Source organism: Ammodytes marinus (genome assembly GCF_949987685.1).
Source record: "Ammodytes marinus genome assembly, chromosome: 4".
Classification (NCBI taxonomy): Eukaryota; Metazoa; Chordata; class Actinopteri; order Uranoscopiformes; family Ammodytidae; genus Ammodytes; species Ammodytes marinus.
Window position 1 is genome coordinate 20537644 of NC_137233.1, and position 18957 is coordinate 20556600.

Consider the following 18957-nt stretch of genomic DNA (forward strand, 5'->3'; position numbering starts at 1 on the left):
ATGTTTACAGTTTGAATAATATGAGTTATTTCACACAAATTACATAATATTTTCTTTGATGAAAGGGTGAAATTCTTTCACATGAAATTGTTTATTTTATAACATACCATTTTTTTTAGGAAAACAAAAAGAAATTAAAATCAGAAGTTTGCTTCAATAGATACACATTTTGTATACTTTATTGATAACATTTCCAAATGTAGTATTTATCTGTGTAAATATTCTAAAATTGTAATGAATTCCTGTAATGTTGTCATTTACTGTAAGGATGCAACTCTAAGCTGTTTGTTTGCTGGAAAATTCGTATTACAGATGCAACTTTAGATTTTTGCAGATTGGGTTGCACTCTCAACCCTGCCTCTCTCAATGAGAGACCATGATTCACAACAGGGTTTATCAATGTTGCCCTTACTGTATTTCATCAGGCATTACAGCTCTATGTCTTCTAGGTCTTCCTCCACACATCCACACTCTCACTGCCACTCTTCTACCTCCAACAACTTGTCTTCCTGGGTCCATTTCCAAAAAAAAATATATTTTTCCCTTTATACTGTATATATGTTCACTAACAAGTCTAAACAATACATTTTAGTGTTTGAGTTGAAATTGCAATCCGCAGTGTTTGAAAGGGATTCATTCTGTTTTGAATGTGTGGTTTATAGTTGTGGCAGCAGTGTGTTAGCATTTGAAAAAAGTGCTGGAAATCCACAGTGTTGTGCAGGCTGTGGTTAAGCCATGAGATAGGTGTGTAGAGTTTTGAACGTTGTGTATAAGCAATGAAAAACGAGCTAAAACGAGCTACAGTTTGGTCCGAATGAACCGCTGCTCTGCATACTGTTGTTAGAGTTTTGCACTTGTCGTTCCAGTTCTGCCCACTGTGGTTTAGCAATCGTAAAAAACTGTAAGAAATTTTAATTTGCAATGGATGAAGACACAATCTAAACCCATGCTCCCATGCAACATTATGACATCATCAAACTCCATCCTTTGTTATTGTTTTCATCGTGGGCCCCCTAAGGGCGGAAAATTACATACTGTAGGCCTACGTTTAATTGCAGTGCATCCATTGATGATCCGTGACTAACCATATTTGCTTAAGCCATTGAAATTACAATCCAATTTGAGGTATCATGTCATCTGCTGCTGTTGGTCCACTGTGTTATCAAGTCCAAAGTCACCACAGCCATCTACCAGAAGATTTTAGAGCACTTCATGCTTCTGTCTGTTGACAAGCTTTATGGAGATGACAATTTCCATTTCCAGCTAGACTTGGCACCTGCCCACGGTACCATAAACCACTGGTAACTGGTTGACTGACCATGGTATTACTGTGCATGAATGGCCAGGCAACTTTCCTGACCTGAACTCCATAGAGAAACTATGGACTATTGTCAAGAGGAAGATGATACACACCAGACCCAACAATACAGACGAGCTGAAGGCCACATCAAAGCAACCTGGGCTTCCATAACACCACAGCAGTGCCACAGGCTGATAGCATCCATGCCACGCCGCATTTAGGCAATAATTCATGCAAAAGGGGCCCAAACCAAGTACTTAGTACATATGCATGATTATACTTTCTAGAGGGCCGACATTTCTGTATTTAAAATCCTTTTTTTATTGATTTTATGTAATATTCTAATTTTCTGAGATTTTGAATTTGGGGTTTTTATAAACTGTAAGCAATAATAATCACAATTATAAAAAATAAAGGCTTCACATATCTCACTTTGCATGTAATGAGTCTGTATAAGATATTATTTTCACCTATAAAGTTGAATTACTGAAATAAATGAACTTTTGCACGATATTCTAATTTTTCGAGTTTCACCTGTATGTATGCTAATCTAAATGAGCTGATCTGGTCAGACTGGGTTAGCAGCCTGTCACTCCACTTACACTTAAACCGGTGCTACGGTAGGATTAGTGAGGGAACACACCTACACCAGTGTTCAGAGTTCAACGTGTTCATACTAGACTGAATGAAACAATGAATGAGTCAGCTTTATTGTATAGGAGTAAAGGCAACTTCCCCCATGGAGATCTCATTCATTTTAACACCTTCAAAGTGTTTAAACGCTCATAATAAAAACCAACACAGTGGTCGAAGGTCAGCGACAAGTGCTACTGTAGTTCATATGCAGTTTGATGTCATGGCCGCTTACTGAAACACTTATGAAAAATGTCTGCAGACCAAAATGCAGAAATGACTGTATATCTTAGAATTTTTTATTTTATTAACATTAACATTTTTCATTTCAGACGCTTATGTGAATACTATTAACTTTGTCACTTTCATTGTGTGTTTTTTGTCATTCATGTGAAATAAAGCAACACTGTAATTTCCCTTTGGGTATAAATAAAGAATGCGATCTATCTACCTCTCTATCTATCTATCTATCTATCTATCTATCTATCTATCTATCTATCTATCTATCTATCTATCTATCTATCTATCTATCTATCTATCTATCTATCTATCTATCTATCTATCTATCTATCTATCTATCTATCTATCTATCTATCTATCTATCTATCTATCTATCTATCTATCTATCTATCTATCTATCTATCTATCACAGACATTTGCCAAAGCTCTTAAGTAATAAATAAAACAAAAGTTATTAAGCCAACAAAAACCAAAGTGATACAGAAATATGAAACAAACTGAAAATATTCTAATAAAAATAATGTAGAGACAGGATAATTAAAAATGTATTGTAAGCATGTGCAGGTATTTACATTGAACTAAACATACACATATTGTATGTATTATGTACATGTACATAAACAGTATTTACAATGAAAATTCTATTTAAAGAAGTCTATATAAACAGAAGAATTTGATTTTTCTGTGAAGAAAGAAAGAGAAAGAGAGGGAGAGAGAGATAGAGATAGAGAAAAAGATTGGTATCGACCATGTGAGCAGATGGTTTCCTCCAAACTGCTCTGCTCTGTCACACACACACTGCGGGTCGTGTGTGGAGAATGGACGTGGGAGTGTGTGAGTGTGAGTGTGTGTGCGTGTGTGTGTGTGTGTCAGTGACCATCTGACACCTCCCACAACTGGTCTATCCCCCCCTTGTTCTTTACATCTCAATGTAACAAATGGAGTGCAACCTGACCAACACAGTTCATTATGGAGATGCTGTGTGAATGCACATTTCCATTTTAATAATCAGGGAACAAAAGTTGTTCCAAAGTTTTTAGATATATTGACCTGATACTCTGACAATGATTTTCAGCACTGGGTTCCATCCATTCACTAAATACTCCATGCAGTATAGTACAGTAAAGGTCGCAGCCACCCTCACATCCTCTTATACAGTTTCACTTAACCTTTATAGTCTACTTCTGCTTCACTTAGATCACTCAATAAATTATCCTGTAAACCTCTGGAAAGGATCTGATCGTGCTTTTCCATACCGGAGATTAAAGGGATGGTTCAGTATTTTTGAAGTGTGGTTGTTTAACCCATTGATGCCTGATGCTGCTAAAAAATGCCTATGAAGACTGCCATCTCCAAAAGGTAACACACTAACTATACATAAGTACCTTATCCCATTGATGATTATGGCAATCTAGGACACATGTCCTTATCTCCTGAGGGTTTTCTGAAAGAAAATACTACGAATTGTCAACGTCTACCAGCTAGTTACTATTAAACAAAACTAAATGTGCCTTAAATGCATTTTTTAAAAGACCTATAGTATTTGTAGATTTTATAAACTGAAAAAAGGCTTCATCCAAAATCTGTTCCGTAAAAACTTCGGACATTATGTTGAAAAAATTAAATAAAGATTTTAAGTCTGGCTTTATCCAACATCTACATGTTAGGGTTTTAAAGAGATGCAAATGTAATCATAATTAGTTAGATATTGCCCAATTTGTATATTTATTCAAACATTGCTGAAGAAAATGTAATACAATGTACAAATCTGAAAAGCCACTATACTGAACATAGTGAGAAAGGATTATTTTTTTTACTGTATTTCATAATAAAAGCAATTCAGTGGAATCATGTTTCAATCAGGGAGCAATATATCACATTGTGGGAACAGGATGTCTAGGTATGTATATGAAATACAGCTGGATGGGCTGAGGGAGATAGATATAATATTGTGGGCAAAAATCAATAAACATTGTAATGTGGAAACAGGAAAATATCTATCTGCAGGTATACTGCATTTGTAAACAGTTCATTATTTTGAAGGAACAATATATTGCATTGTGGGAAGAAGACCCCTAGCTATTACGTCCATGTGTACACACATATATATATATATTTATAACTGCTGACCTGTCTGACGACAGGGACATCCGCAGACAGTACTGTATGATGTATGCACAAGCTAATATGTTGAAGCGCAAGTTTAGTATGTGTTCATTGTCTGTGAAGACCACTCTTTTTAAAGCTTTTTGCACCCCAATGTATACTGCCCACTTGTGGCGACGCTATAAGAAAAGCAGTATGCAGAAACTCAATGTAGCATATAATGATGGCATGAGGCTGCTGCTTCATATGCCACGTTGGAGCAGTGCAAGCCAAATGTTTGTCAGTGTTAATGTGCCCACCTGTCCTGCTGTGCTCAGGAATCTTATGTACAGATGTATGTGTAGACTATCGGAGTCATGTAACGGCATAATCACAACTCTAGTGAACCCTACAATGAGTGCGGTTAGGTTCACTTCCACATTATGGAACCATTGGCGCTTTAGCCTATATGCTAATATCTGAACACTCTTTGTGTAGCGTGGAACTGACAGCTGGAGTCTTTTTTAGTCTTTTTTATTGTTGTTTGTCTTTTTACTGTTTTTGTATTGTATTATGGACCGTTTTTCTCTGTGTCTGGAATAAAATTAAATCAATCAAATCATATACAAATGTATAGAGAACTCAATATCATATCGTAGGATTGGGTTGCTATGGATCTGGTAGGCGAACTCTGTGGATTTTTTTCCCTACATGAAAATAACAAATTCTAACCAGAAAATAAGGTAAGATCTCATTAAAACAAGTTGAGAAAAAAAATTGGGGGATTGGACAGACCTAGTTATTTTAACAGCAACACATATTCTGAGTAGACTCTTCACTTACTGTCTGTGCTATCCTTAAAGTGGCTACGTGGAACTTTCAGTTTGTGTTCATTCTGGCACCGCCTTTAGACAAAAGCGGTAGTGTTTTTACTATGCCAGCTGTAGTTCCTGGGTGAAACGGACAAAGGAATAAACTATATGAAAATAGCATTCTTTGCACTGATAGTCTTGTTTGCTGTTACATGAAATTGTTGATCATCAGAGACTTTTTCAGAAATATTTCAAAGTTCCTTGTAGCTACTTTATGAAAACACAGGAATGGCAATTTTCATATAGATTCTCAACTGAGTATTCTCTGTGTCCAATTTGTAATATAATTCAATAATTGCTTGTTAGTTCTTTGTACCCAGAGTGTCAGATGGGCCCGTGGGTGAATATCAATTGTTCATATACAATTATGCTGATTGAGACCCACGCCATGTTGTCTTGTCTTTGATACAGTCAGGCTGAGGGAGAAGCTTGTCCATCACAATAGATATAATTAAAGTGATTGAAGGCCTGTCTATTATGTTTTTTATATTACACACACACACACACACACACACACACACACACACACACACACACACACACACACACACACACACACACAAGAAGGTCCTAGTCAGAGAACATGTCAAATCCTTCAAAATGTCCAGAATCTGTACAACGAACCCTGATTTAGGAGTGTTTTTGAGTTGTTTAAATTAAAAGCATTGCCCCTTGCTGAAAATCTCTCCTCTGAAGTCCTTATAGAGCGTGTGTGTATGGTAACTTGTATAATGGAGTTTTGGGCACCAGGCTGTATCACACACAGCAGTCTTTTCTCCCCAGGGCACACAGGGTCACGTGCCACTCTTTGTCCTGTTTGCCTGCAGCACAGAACATGCAAATGGAACCCAGAGCAGCTGTTGAATGTAGATGCTGGGTCTAGCTTATGCTTAGAGAAACATCTTGCTGTCAGCTGCTAAGACGGACGAGAAGCGCTTGCGAGCAAGGCTCACCAAGCTCCCCTGCTTTTAAAAAAAAAAAAAATCTACCATTGAGGCCTCTATTAATGTGATGCATGGGACTGTAGTATTCTGCTGGATGCGTCTACTTTAACTAATAGATAACTTACAAACATTAAAAAAATTAAGATATTGGATAAATCCAGAGCTACAGTATACTGTATAGCCTTCACTGGATTTTTCTTTTTACAGTATATTAGTGTCCAAAGATTTTACAGACATTTTTTTGGATACTACAGCCTTTTTTTTTTTTATAAATAAAAACTAAGGTCTTAGAAAATGCATTTTCTGCAAGCTTTTAAGAAAAAAAATTATCAAACACCTGAATGTACGTTTTGGACCTTTGATCTATGCTATTATGAAAGAAGACATGTTATTGAAGCAAAGTAGCAAAACAAATCTCAAAATTGACCAGTGCTTAAAAAAAAACGTGTTTTTGCCAACTGCCTCACCATCATAGCTGGGTACAAAAGCTGACTGAAAGCATGTGGAACTATTTGAACAGCATTGCCCAGTTGAGAAATGGACATGTTATGGTTTGGGATTCCTAACACAATATTGTCTGTTTATGTAGAATAACACAAAAATATGTTAAATGGAATCTTAGATTTTTTTTCTGTTTTGTTTATTCATTCTCAATGTAAAATGTTAATTATGAACATTCGCCAGGCCTGCAGAGTAAAAAGGTTTCATTTAACTTGTCATGAAATCAGTAGCCTGATAAAGCAGCTGTGGATTGTCCTTGGTAAACTTTGTTATATTTGATCAAATAACTAATTCGAATCCAGTCAGAATTACAAACTGCACAGTTTGAGAGACGCCCGGCTTTTACTTGGGAAAGAAGGAACCAATGTTATATTAAGAACAATGACTAAATTTGACGAGATTTGGCGCCCCTTTATGAATTATTTTGATAGACGAACAACAATTTTACAGGAGTAGCAACCCCCTCCCCTCCCCTCCCCTCCTTTTTTTTTTTTTTTTTTGTTTTGTTTTGTTTCTTGTAGTGTGTATTTTGTCTATGTAGTTTTCTAACATTGTGTATTGTTTTTTTTTTTATTATTATATATATATTTTTTTTTTTATGTGCTGCAGGATTGGTTGTGGGTGGGGGTGGGATGTGGGCGGGGTGTGTTCGGGGGGGGGGGGGGAAAAAGGGGAAAAAAAATAATTAATCATTGTATTGTATTTGCTTTGCAAATTCTTTTGATGAATAAAAAAACCTTTGAAATGAGAACAATGACTAATAAGAGGAGATAAAAGTCATCAAAATGTTCAGTTAATTTTTAAATAATTTTTTTTAAATTCACCCGACACTCAAGTACCCTTTACATTAGCAGAGTATTGAGTCATGTAGGCTGTACATTTTACTAATACATTTTGAAACATTTCCACAGGGAACTGTATAGCTCGTCAGTGAAATCAAGATCAAAACTTTTGGAATCCATGGAATCTATCATTTCCCACTCACCAATTTTTTTAAATAATGGCAAAGGTCCAAACATAACCAAGGATTTGTCTCAAATTTCTATGAAAGAAATCCAACAACAATTGAACTCTTCGTTTTGTGGCAGTGTGGAACATTGATCTTGAAAGCTACAAACAAATTATAGATTGGAGAAGAGTTTGGAATAAAATGCCGCTTACCTCATGTAATTATCAATAAACACCAGTTGCTATAATTTAAAGTTATTCATAGTGACAGAGGTAAAAATGTATTTAATTATTCAGGTCTCCAGGCATATGCTTTAACTCTTTATTTAAATTATTTTCCTTTTCATTAACTTGCTTCAACTTTTTGATTGCAAAGGAGACAAATGTATGAACATACAATTTGTTTTGTTTTGTTTGTTTGTTTCCTGGATTTACCCGATTCACTAGTTGAACAGAATGTGTGTATTATGTCTTGAGGTGTACATTTTCTTGTACTGTTATCCCAAAAACAAAAAAAATAATCCTAACTTTTAATAGATACTGTCCAGGTCTACAGTTGGAAACAATTAAGAATGTTGGTTGGATGGTTTTATAAAAATTATGCAAAGTATTTCCCAATTAAAAAGGAAATGGGAGTGGTTTTATTAATATATGGCTGCTGCTAATAACTGAATTACCTAGCTATCTGAGCAACTAAATTCAGAAAGCAAAATGGCTTAAGACATTAGAAGATTGTAAAATGTTGTTGGAAATGACTCTCAATGCAAACAACACAATGCATTGAGAGAATCATGACACAAAGGCGTGCAAAAAGTAAACAACGTTTAATTTAAATAAAACCATGCGACAGGTCACACCATCACCCTGATTAAATTCAACCCATGTTAGGAAAATAAACATCCCAATTCGTACATTGCCTTTCGGTGGGGCATTCACTTGTATGAGAGAAAAAAAGAAAAAGACTCAATGGAATGTACACACAGGTCAGAAAAAACAAAACTAAATAAACAGCAACAACAAGCAGATGACAGTCCCTAACTGTTATTTGAAGGCCCTGGAGCCCGTGGACCTGGACCCCATGATTCCCATGTACGGGATATGCACTCGTTTAAGGAAGGCCCTGTCATATTCATAAAGTTGGGATTACAGAAGCTACGGGAAATATGGGGAACTTGATTCCCAGGGGAGAGGATATACACATATCAGATGTTTGAGGTACATCTGATCTGTTTCAACGTTACTGCAAGCTGTTGTGGTTGTGTAAAAACATTCTGAACATCGAAAAATTTAACATTTCAATTGTCAGGGTTACAGAAGTATATTGGTTGATTCAAATACATGGCCGCAAATAACCCTCACAACAGGGACTAAACCGTCACCACTTCGTCAAAATTCCAGAGCACACACACACACACATAACTGGTCCACTCAATCAGGGTCATTTTGTTTATTTTTACAATCTGGATGTAGAACACAAAGATGATTTTAAAAAATGTGTCAGATGGGACAGTATTGTTTGTTTAGTAATATATCTGGTCTACACAACATGAACTTTTAATGGATGACTTGGGCACAAGGTGAGGAAATAGGAGTTCACCTGGGCCCCTCCCCAAGTAAAGAAAGGATCCAGTCTTGGATTACATGATAGTTGTGTAGTTTTAAAAGTGGTAGAGTCAATGTTAAGTGTTAAGGATGCAGTGTGTGTGTGTGTGTGTGGGGGGGGGGGTGGTGTGTGTGTGTGTGTGTGTGTGTGTGTGTGTGTGTGTGTGTGTGTGTGTGTGTGTGTGTGTGTGTGTGTGTGTGTGTGTGTGTGTGGCCTCAGTTGCTGTAGACCTGTCCCTCGGGCGGCTGTGAGAGCCTGTTGTTCTCTTTGAGCATCATGTGCTGTCTGAGCTCCTGCAGCACCGTGCGGATGTTGTAGGAGGTCTTCCACCTGGACAGCGACGTCATCGACTTTATGTCCACCTGGAGAGAGAGAGAAGGAGAGAGTGGAGAAGAGGGCATATTTTAGACAAGTTAGTTCCCTTCATGAAACAGGATGTCTTTAATAGCAACAGGGCCTCCTCAAAGCTTTACCAGTTCAGCTAGGAATTTGAAAGCGTTTAGGGTGGAGTTGTAGTGGCAAGATAAGCTACCTTGACATTCCCAGCACAAGCTGCTATCTGTCTGTCTATCTATCTTTCAGCATATTGAAAAATGAGGAGGGAGCGAGTATGTGCGTGCGCGAGAGACAGAGAGAGGTGTGTGTGTGTGTGTTGGGGGGGTCAATCATCGCTGTGTCACGCTCTCGTCACGTTTTTAACATAACAGCAATGTTGCCAACTCGGCCACTTTGTCATTATATATGGCAACTTTCCAGACCCCCATAGAAACTTAATTATTCAAACTTCAACCTGTGACAACTACTTTTTACTGAACATTTTGGGGAATGATTATATTGACAAATCCCTGCAAAAGCATTTAACACCCCTGTCAAGAGGTTCACATTACAACCGAGTTCATGAGAGCAGAGTACAGCGAGGGCTGCGCCTCCTCAACACTGACAGCAGTCACTCAGCCAGTCGGACTAGATGGCTGCCCCCAGCCACCTGCAGCAGACACACCATGTCAAATGTAATTTATTCTTCCGTTAGCAGAAATAATATATATTTCTTTAAGTTGTCTATGTATTACTTATTTATTACTGGGGGACATGAATAAAATACGCTGCAGGTGGATTTAAAGTGTGCTCCCAAATGTTCTGCTTGTGCCTCAGCAGTGCTCCTGATAAAAATGTGCCTGGAGCCCTGAGAATTGAACAACTTTAGTTTAGTTTAATTCCCCAACAAAAACAATGACACACTTGAAATGAAGGAATTGACTTTCCCCAAGTCTCCACCAAAAGCGTTACGGAAGCGTTTTTTTAAGCGTGCGAAAAACGCTGTGACGTTAATCTATGCCGTTGTCTCCACCAGCCTCGTGAGGCGAGAGCTTCAGCTGCTCGCACACGCACGTAAACGCGACCTGAAGCGGGAGGTTTTCCGCTTCAATCCAATTCTTTGGACTATACATGGGTAAACGCCAGGTTGATGACCAATAAAAAAAAAGGTACTAAAAACATATATTTATCTCCATTTTGCAACCTAGTATTCATTCATTCAGATCTCGTCAGTTTAGGTACATATCTAGATTTATTTTATTATCTGACCTTTCTGACGCCATGTTTTCTCCTTTATTGCGGTTCATTGCATCAGTGTTGATAGAAAAGTTGATAAGGAATACTCACACAAGGGAAACTGCTCAGAGCACAGAAAGTTTGGCTCCTGCTTTGTTTTTCGACGCTTTGAAACACACTGAAAAGACGGGTCAGTCGCTTCAGTGGTGCGTTCATGCGCGCGCATCAGGGATGGAAATTAACTTTTTTGCCTACCAGCCACTGTGGCAGGTAGATTTAAAAATCTACCAGCCACTCATCTTTTTTACCAGCCACTTTTTATACGCAATATCTTTTTTAATATATGCGTTAATGTTAAACAATACAATAGTAAGAATAGCTAATGAAAGTGTTTTTCATACAAATGTTTTCCATCAGAAGTCATTTGTACTGTAAGTAGGTGCTACCAAGGAACTGAGTTGCAAATTAAATGGTACACTCTTACTATATATGATACACAATACACGTCATCTTTATTTCAAAACATTGTATAATTGAACTCCATATATACTCTGGGTTCAATTCAACTTTTTTTCCCAACTGGCCCGCTTGGCCAATAGATCCGAGTTTTACTGGCCCCTTGTATATTTTCACTGGCCCTGCAGACACCTTTTTTTCATCATTTAGTCAATAATTATAATACAGTATTGAAGTTACCTTTAGATTTCTTTTTTCTTTTTAGTTAATGATATGAAATGTTGATATTGTTTATCACTTTCTCCATATGCATTAGGGATGTGAATGTGTCGACACATTGACCGGTTTTCCACTTGCGCTCAAGTCGAATTTAAAAATAGAAATCTGAAAATCAGGGAGTTATGCCGTTTTATTAATGGGAGATGTCACCGTGTCACGTCTGGTCGAGAGCGCGCTGCAGGAGCGTCACTTCTGCAAGGTGCGTGCATGAAGTAATCAGCTACACATAAGAGTCCGGTGTGGGACCATGTTTTCACTGTTGATAAAAAACAGTGCAGTGCAAAAGATGCAGCATAATATTAAACGCTCGTCTGAGACTATGACGTTAAATCATCTAGAAACACACGATGCCTTCGTCCGAGCAAAGCAGCGTTTCACCGTGAGATCATTAGTGAGTGCGCGAGCCACCGCACGGGGAAGAACTCTGTGGTTTGAGGCTCAAATAATAACCGGGGATATTCTCCCCGTTAGCGATACCGATGGGAAAGGCTTCCCTGTTTGTATGCGATCTGATTGTATGTCTCGAGCCTTAAATACAAAGCCATGTCGGCAAACTGACTGCGCGACTCAAGGGACTGTATGTGAGCCGAATCCCTCCGTTAGTTTCTGTTTCAGCCGACACAATTAAAATCACCTCTAAGCACGGACAGCGTTTAAATAAAGCATCTCATTTGTATTACCATTAGGGCTTTGATGCAAATACTGTAACAACGGCGGCAGCTCTGCTGCTTAAAGGAAAAGCGCAGTTTTCACTTTATTTTCAGCACCTCAACCTCTGCTGTGGGAAGAAAAAAAGGGGGCAAAGTAAGTCGATTGATTTGTCGACTTATGCCTCCACACGTTAACTCGCAGATAGTATTTCCTAGCGGAGCGGATCGCGCCGTAGTTCAGTTCGACTAGAAAGGCAAAAAGAAACTGTTGAACTGTGTAGCGCCCTGTCATCATGTTCATGACGAATGTATTAAATATGCAAATTAGATCGGACCTGACTGGAAAGTATTACCCGACACAGTGGCGGGTGAAGTGACACAATTTACACGCCAGCACGCAAATCTACCCGCATTTGGCGTGTGGCGGGTGTTAATTTCCATCCCTGGCGCGCATACATTTCAACGGACACGCAAGATGCTTTTGGTGGAGACTAGGAGTTAGTGAGTCGATCAGACAGGCATTGTGAATCCATGGTGAAATGTGAGTACTCACCAAACCGTTTGAGTTGTGTACACAGTTGAGGTTGATCTTGTTGACAAAGCGGACTTGAGGGGGATGGTCCGGGTATCTGGGTCCACATTCTATCTTCAGACTGTATATCCTGCTCTCATACACAGTCTGCATTCAAGAAAGGAGGACAGGTTAGCGCCAACAGTGAGAGGCAAGGCAATGGAAATGTGTATGGAGGCCACTAAATGACTTAAACCTAATGAAGAATTTAAATTAATTTGTTGCCATTAATGAATCCCATTTGTTAATTTAGCTAGAAAGTTTATTTTTGACCCTGGAACAGCGGCGGACAACACAATGTTCAGTCTCACTGTCTCCTAACATGCTTGTTCGAAGTTTTTGACCAGACCCTCACAACATCTCCTGTTTATCACAATTGCAATATACGTTATGAGTTGGTAAGAGCCAGATGATTCATGCATGTTTAAAATAGCTTAATTAAAGACCAGGGCTCAGCCAGCGATGACTGATGTTCCATTGTATTACTGAAAGCATTAGTGGTGGCAGTGTTTAGGTGAAGAGATGCACAACATCCTTACAAAGTGAAGTAGCCGCTCTGATTACAGCTGCTTGATGTACATCATTCTGTGTATTGTAGGAGTGTGAACGTTTACAAAAGGTTCTAAACAGATGCACAACGGCAAATTATCATTGTAGACCTTTCAAAAAAAGTTTGGACCGTACTATAGGCTATGCACGGATGACAAACAGACAGCTATCTTTTTAATTTGTTTGTAAAAAATGATCTGAGCTAGCGTGCTGAGCTCAGGCTTGAGAGTCAGGCATTCATTTATTTACAGTATTTCTACTCTGTCAAGAGCAGATTAAAGGGAATCCATTTAAAATACACACACACACACACACAAATTCTGCAGACTAACTTTTAACCATTTCTAAATAGTTTGCTATTTTTGATTAGAAGAAATGTGTCTCCAAAACAGATTAAAACCATTTTAAAATGTTATTAAAAGTCAAAACAAAAATTAACTGTTTTGGTTTAATGATTTGTCCTTCTGATTTACTAACTGGTTATACCTGTACACGTCTATTCACAACATCAGTGATCGTAGCACATTCTTCAGTCAGTTTGACAGGAAACACCAGTGCAGGGTCTGTGTGAAGAGTGAAGCTGGTTTGGAGCATTTGAATGCATTGAAAATAAGATGCTGCTGGTCCTTTCAAACAGCTACAGTGCTCTAGTAGTCACCCTACACCCACACTAACTTCCTGCCTCTGCATCCAGTCTACTAACATCGAAATGTATTCCTTTACCACTGTGCCACTTTGAATCTTACTACTAATGTTGATACTAATAAACTGGAAGCCTCCACTGGCCCCTTGCTTCAGGAGGTGGCTGAACCAAATAATTTCCTTTTGCTAGGAATGGAACAGATTAGCTTTAACAAACAGAATTCAAAAGGACAGTATCAGAAAAAGACAGTCCATTTTTTAACAGTGTTGGAAGATACTTAACAGCTTCATGACATGTGCTCTGCTGATGTTTGTATTCTTTCATTTTTATTTTACTCTGTATCAACTGCTTTATCCTTAATACTACTGACTGACGTTTAGGCAATCCACCTTCAAGCTATGTTTTAGTTGTGTCTTCTGTTGTTGTTTTAAGTGCATTGTGTGTATGTGTCTTTGTTTTATTGTAAAAGTTAAAGAAAAATAAACTTAATAAAACATGCTCTCATCACCTTGGCAGGGCCGAAGATGACTCCGTTCCAGTGACTGAGCGACATGTCGTCATTATCACACAGGCCCCAGCTCACCATGCCGTCTCCTCCGCCCTTCTGACCCTCCTCCAACTCCTCCAGAAGACGGAAGTTACGGGGAACCACCACGCCTTCTCACACACACACACACACACACACACACACACACACACACACACACACACACACACACACACACACACACACACACACACACACACACACACACACACACACACACACACACACACACACACACACAAAGAGGATAATTCAATGATGACGACACACTGAGACAAAATACAGTCATATCATACTCATCATACAACGTTGCTGTCTACAAAGCTAAGCTAACCTAAAGGAAGATACCTTAAGAACATGGAAAATATATTTTCAATTGAGCAATATCCGTTAGTGGTTCCTAATCTTCCTAAACATATATGAACATAGAATCCTCTTTCAACCTCCTCACCACACTAAAATGACCAATTTTTCAAACTGTTGTATTTATTTATAAATATCTGGCTATGTGATGTGTGTGAATGCATTGTTGAAACCTAGCTTATGGCTCTTCTTATAACCTGTTACTGGACTAATTAAAACCCTCGGGTGTAACCTATCGGAAGATATCCTGTCGTGTATGATTGCTTTTAGGAATTCTTGTTCAAAATTGGTACAAAAGTGCACATAAAACATCTGAATGTTATTTTATCATCACTGACAAAATGTTTACTAGTTAGTCCATCCTTGCAAAGATGTAGCAAGTAGCTTCGCAGTAGATAAGGGTGACGTTACATATTTCTCTTTGCTACCCGTTTATGGAGTTACCTATTTAACAATTTCATGTAAAAACAACCCGTTTAGGAAATACTTTCATATTTAATAGGCAACTAGGACTGTGTTGTATAGCTGCCAAACACCGCGTTGACTAAATACCTTTGGTTGAGTACTCTTTGAGCATTTCTTCCGGAATGCCATGCGCAGAGCAGCCAGCTAACTTCACAACACAATGCATCTAATCAGCGAGCCAGACACGGCCGTCAATAGGTATAGACAAATATGAAGATTACATTCTAATGGAGCCTTTTGTCCGGGCGGCAAACTTCATAATGCTTCATCAAGGCAGTTGCCTGAGTGTTGTTCAAAGACTGTCGGCAAGCTTAGCTAGCGAATGAGCTAGCTAGCAGCGTATATGACAATCGTTTCCTTTCAAGGAGTCGTTAACTACAGTCAAAACTCCCTGGTGTTGTTTAACTATCATGCAGCTAAAGTGACATGTTGGAAAGTGTTTATATGAAGCCAAAACAACGAAAAAAACTGTCTGAATTGTCGTTGAAATCGTCTTACCTGATCCGGCGGACGCCATCTTTATCTATGCTTTACGGAAGCGCGCACGCAGTGTTCACTGACGCGTGTACGCCGTCCGACAAACAAGTTCTGAAAAAAAAAATCTTAACTTTTTCTTTTTTCCAACACGTAATATTTTTATTTCCGTAAGGCTATACTCACTGATATAAAGTTATGCCCTCAAGATGAACCCTATGCACGCGCTCTCACTCACTGTGACGTATAGGAAACAATATTGGTCTGGCATTTGGGCAGTTCTTGGAGATTATTTTAAATAACAGTGGGGTAAAAGTATTTTTTTACAGTCTATGGGTAAAATGCAAATAGTATAAATTGAAATGGCCTTTGATTTTAACTTGGCGCTGCACTTTCCTACGTTATGAGCAAAGACAGCAGTCAATGCCTATATGAAGCACGTGTTCCCCATCTACTGGACAATATGGATTGGTTCAGGTTGATTTTACAATAGTTAGCGTAATTGCTAACACTGAAAAACGTTTCACTTGGTGTGAACACGTCTTGAGTTGACATTGACCAGACCTAAAAAAAAGAAATAAAGTAAATTGACCTATCCTTTAACTAAAACCTATAAGAAATAGCCTACAGCCAAAAACATGGACCAATTTCTCATTCGACTTGAACATGTGGCCATGTGGTAATATACGATAATAAGTTTAGCTTTATGACTTTTCGCTTTCAAATTTTTTCAACTAACCTACTTTTTCCACCTTTAAAACCATTGAAAGAATGCTTCTATTTCAGAACTACCGCCAGGCAGTAGTTGTAGTTTTACATTCTATTTTACATTTTTGCCCTTCAAACATTTACCTGCTTCAGTGGACATACTCTCACCTGAACAAAGCAGGCAGCACTATGAGTATCATGATATTGATTACTCTAGTACCTTTAAAACAATCCAGACTACACTATTGAGTAAGAGAGGCTCCAAAAGATGCAGGTAGGTGCCTCCACAATCTCATGCATTATTGATTACCTGTTGGACAAATGTAATAACGTAGTGTTTGTAAATTATTAGCACATAATTCCACATCATTTTTTAGAACGGACCTGAGGGAGCATATGTCTAAATAAAGACATTTTCTTTTGTAAAACACAATTGACAAACGGTTCCAAAAAGTACAAAGTTCATCTTGTTTTATTATATCTGCCTCACAAGAGTAAACTTCTTTCTATTTTATTACAAGTCATTTATGATACAAGACATTTATGATGTCATGATGTTGCTTTACATACAGCTTTGTAATTTATTATAACATGTTTTAGACTATCTAGCCTCATTTCCTCTGAGCAGTTCGGTTCGGCACGGTAACCCTAGATCTGGCTTTTGTTTCCACTGCTGGCATTACCCTTACTTGGTAGGCGGGGTTTATGATGTACGGCGATAGCCACGGTCAGAGTATATACACACGACTACACATGGCGGTTTATCTCTCGCACGGAAAGGATGATTCTGTCGACCAATCAACAAACTGCAGTGTGTAGCTCCACCCTCTCGGGACGACTTGGTACCCCAACCAAAAGGTGACAGTTCGCTTGTTTTGGTACCCTTCCTTACACCGAACTGAACCGAGCCGCTCAGTGGAAACGAGGCCTTACAATAAGAGAGGCTTGTCCCTGTGTACAAAGCACAGCTACTCCTCATCCCACCATGGACCTCTTCCTGCCTCTCAGCCGAACCTCGTCCAGCTTCTTAATGACGGCCGGTGACTTCTTGGACGATGCGGCGTAGCTCTTGATTAGCTGGTCGAACAGAGCCTCTGTGTTGGGATGGGTGCTGAGGAAGGCTTTCTCCAGCACGTACAGGTCCACGCCCTTATCCTCGGGCAGAGCAGAGATGTAGCTCAGGCCAAAGTCAATTAGAACCAGGTCTAGCTCTTCCTCCTCCTCCTTTGGACCAGGCCTCAGCAGCATGTTGGAGGTGGTCAGGTCTCCGTGGATGACGTCATCGTCGTGCATCTTGGCGAGGATCTGACCAATCCGCTCAGCCAGCCCGTCGAGCCCCGCCCCCTTCTTCTTACAGGACGTATCAGACTGCTGCTGCTGCTGACTGGATGCAATGTGGTCACGCACAGTCACAGAACTCACGATTTCCTCCAGGAAGATACAGTGAGATTTGTAGTCCACGAAATAGACCACAGGGGCAGGGATGCCTGAGTGAGGAGAAGAGGAGGAGATGAAGGAGAGTCACTGTTTTGTTGAGACACTGCAGGTGAACTTGGTAACAACAATTGTAGCAATATCTCACTTTGATGTGTACATTTGCATCCCTTTTAAAAAACTAAAATCCAGATGTTGGATAAAGCCAGAGTTAAAATATTGATTTCACTTTAATATCATCCAAAGTTTATACAGAACAGGTTTTGGAAACGGCCTCATTGATATTTCATAATATCAAAAATAATTTAGTACAGGTAGGCTACAAAGTATAACAGAGCCCACATTTTCAGCTTTTTTTTAAGGATAAATGATATCATACATTAGGCAATTAACAACATATGAACAAATCCTTCTGTAATACCCTTCAGAATATTGCCAAGAATGATTAGTTCTGGATTGTCAACACTGAGGAGGAGGATCACTATTCACACTATTCATCAATAATGGACTAATCAGCAATGACAGATGACTTGAATAAATTGGTCACACAAGTTCGCTCTCGTGTTAAGCCGAGCCGGAGTTGGGTGAATGTAGCTGCTTTTATTGGATGTCTTTAATTTCCTCAGTAGGCTACTGTGCTGTGTATTCACTGACCTGCTCTGCGGCAGCGCAGTATGGAGCGCACCTCCTGCACGGTCCGGCGGTGCGTCAGTTTCTCGTCCAGCAGCGCGTGTCTGTAACGTTTCCTGAACCTTTCTTTAACTATAGTCGGCTTTCCCAGGAACTCAGTCCGGTAAACCCGGGCCTCTGCTCCCTGCTTTATTAACTGTGCCTTACTGAGGAACTCAGGCACCGCCATGCTTCTCTCCTGTGTCACGTTTACTTCCGCATGGTCTTCCTCTACTGTGCGCTCCTCTAAGCTTCCTCTGCACGGTCAGGCTGCCACCTAACGGCCAGTCACCGCTAGCACACGCCCACAGGGGAAATGTCACCTAGCGGGAGAAAAAACTCAAAGTTACTCCTTTAACTATTCCCACATCGAAGACAAACATATTAAAACTAAATATCCAAACGAATAGTTGATTTTTTTTGCCTAAAATGTCTTATTTTCATTTTGGGAGGGGCAGTTAGAATAGAATAG

The 18957-nt window shown here is 39.1% G+C and overlaps 2 protein-coding genes across 2 annotated transcripts; both read right to left on the reverse strand.

Moving 5' to 3' along the window:
* Nucleotides 1–9220: 9220 nt before the first annotated feature.
* On the reverse strand, nucleotides 9221–15735 carry LOC307250092 (ubiquitin-conjugating enzyme E2 variant 2-like). The gene is made up of 4 exons (XM_080027051.1): nucleotides 15699–15735; nucleotides 14334–14482; nucleotides 12616–12741; nucleotides 9221–9488 (listed from the first exon to the last, which is right to left on the reverse strand). The coding sequence occupies exons 1-4, from the start codon at nucleotides 15715–15717 to the stop codon at nucleotides 9342–9344; spliced, it is 441 nt and encodes a 146-aa protein (XP_079883177.1). The 5' UTR covers nucleotides 15718–15735; the 3' UTR covers nucleotides 9221–9341.
* Nucleotides 15736–16848: 1113 nt separating this feature from the next.
* tp53rk (TP53 regulating kinase) lies at nucleotides 16849–18692 on the reverse strand. Its single transcript, XM_080025878.1, has 2 exons — nucleotides 18471–18692; nucleotides 16849–17869 (listed from the first exon to the last, which is right to left on the reverse strand). The coding sequence occupies exons 1-2, from the start codon at nucleotides 18673–18675 to the stop codon at nucleotides 17358–17360; spliced, it is 717 nt and encodes a 238-aa protein (XP_079882004.1). The 5' UTR covers nucleotides 18676–18692; the 3' UTR covers nucleotides 16849–17357.
* Between the last annotated feature and the right edge of the window lie 265 nt (nucleotides 18693–18957).

Coding starts and splice junctions, on each gene's coding strand:
- LOC307250092 (XM_080027051.1), bottom strand. Junction 12,742..14,333: donor TCATCTTCGGCCCTGCCAAG/GTGATGAGAGCA, acceptor TCTTGAATGCAG/ACTGTGTATGAGAGCAGGAT. Junction 9,489..12,615: donor TACACAACTCAAACGGTTTG/GTGAGTACTCAC, acceptor CTCTCTCTCCAG/GTGGACATAAAGTCGATGAC.
- tp53rk (XM_080025878.1), bottom strand. CDS start 18,675: ATGGCGGTGCCTGAGTTCCTCAGTAAGGCACAGTTAATAAAGCAGGGA. Junction 17,870..18,470: donor ACTGCGCTGCCGCAGAGCAG/GTCAGTGAATAC, acceptor CTCCTCACTCAG/GCATCCCTGCCCCTGTGGTC.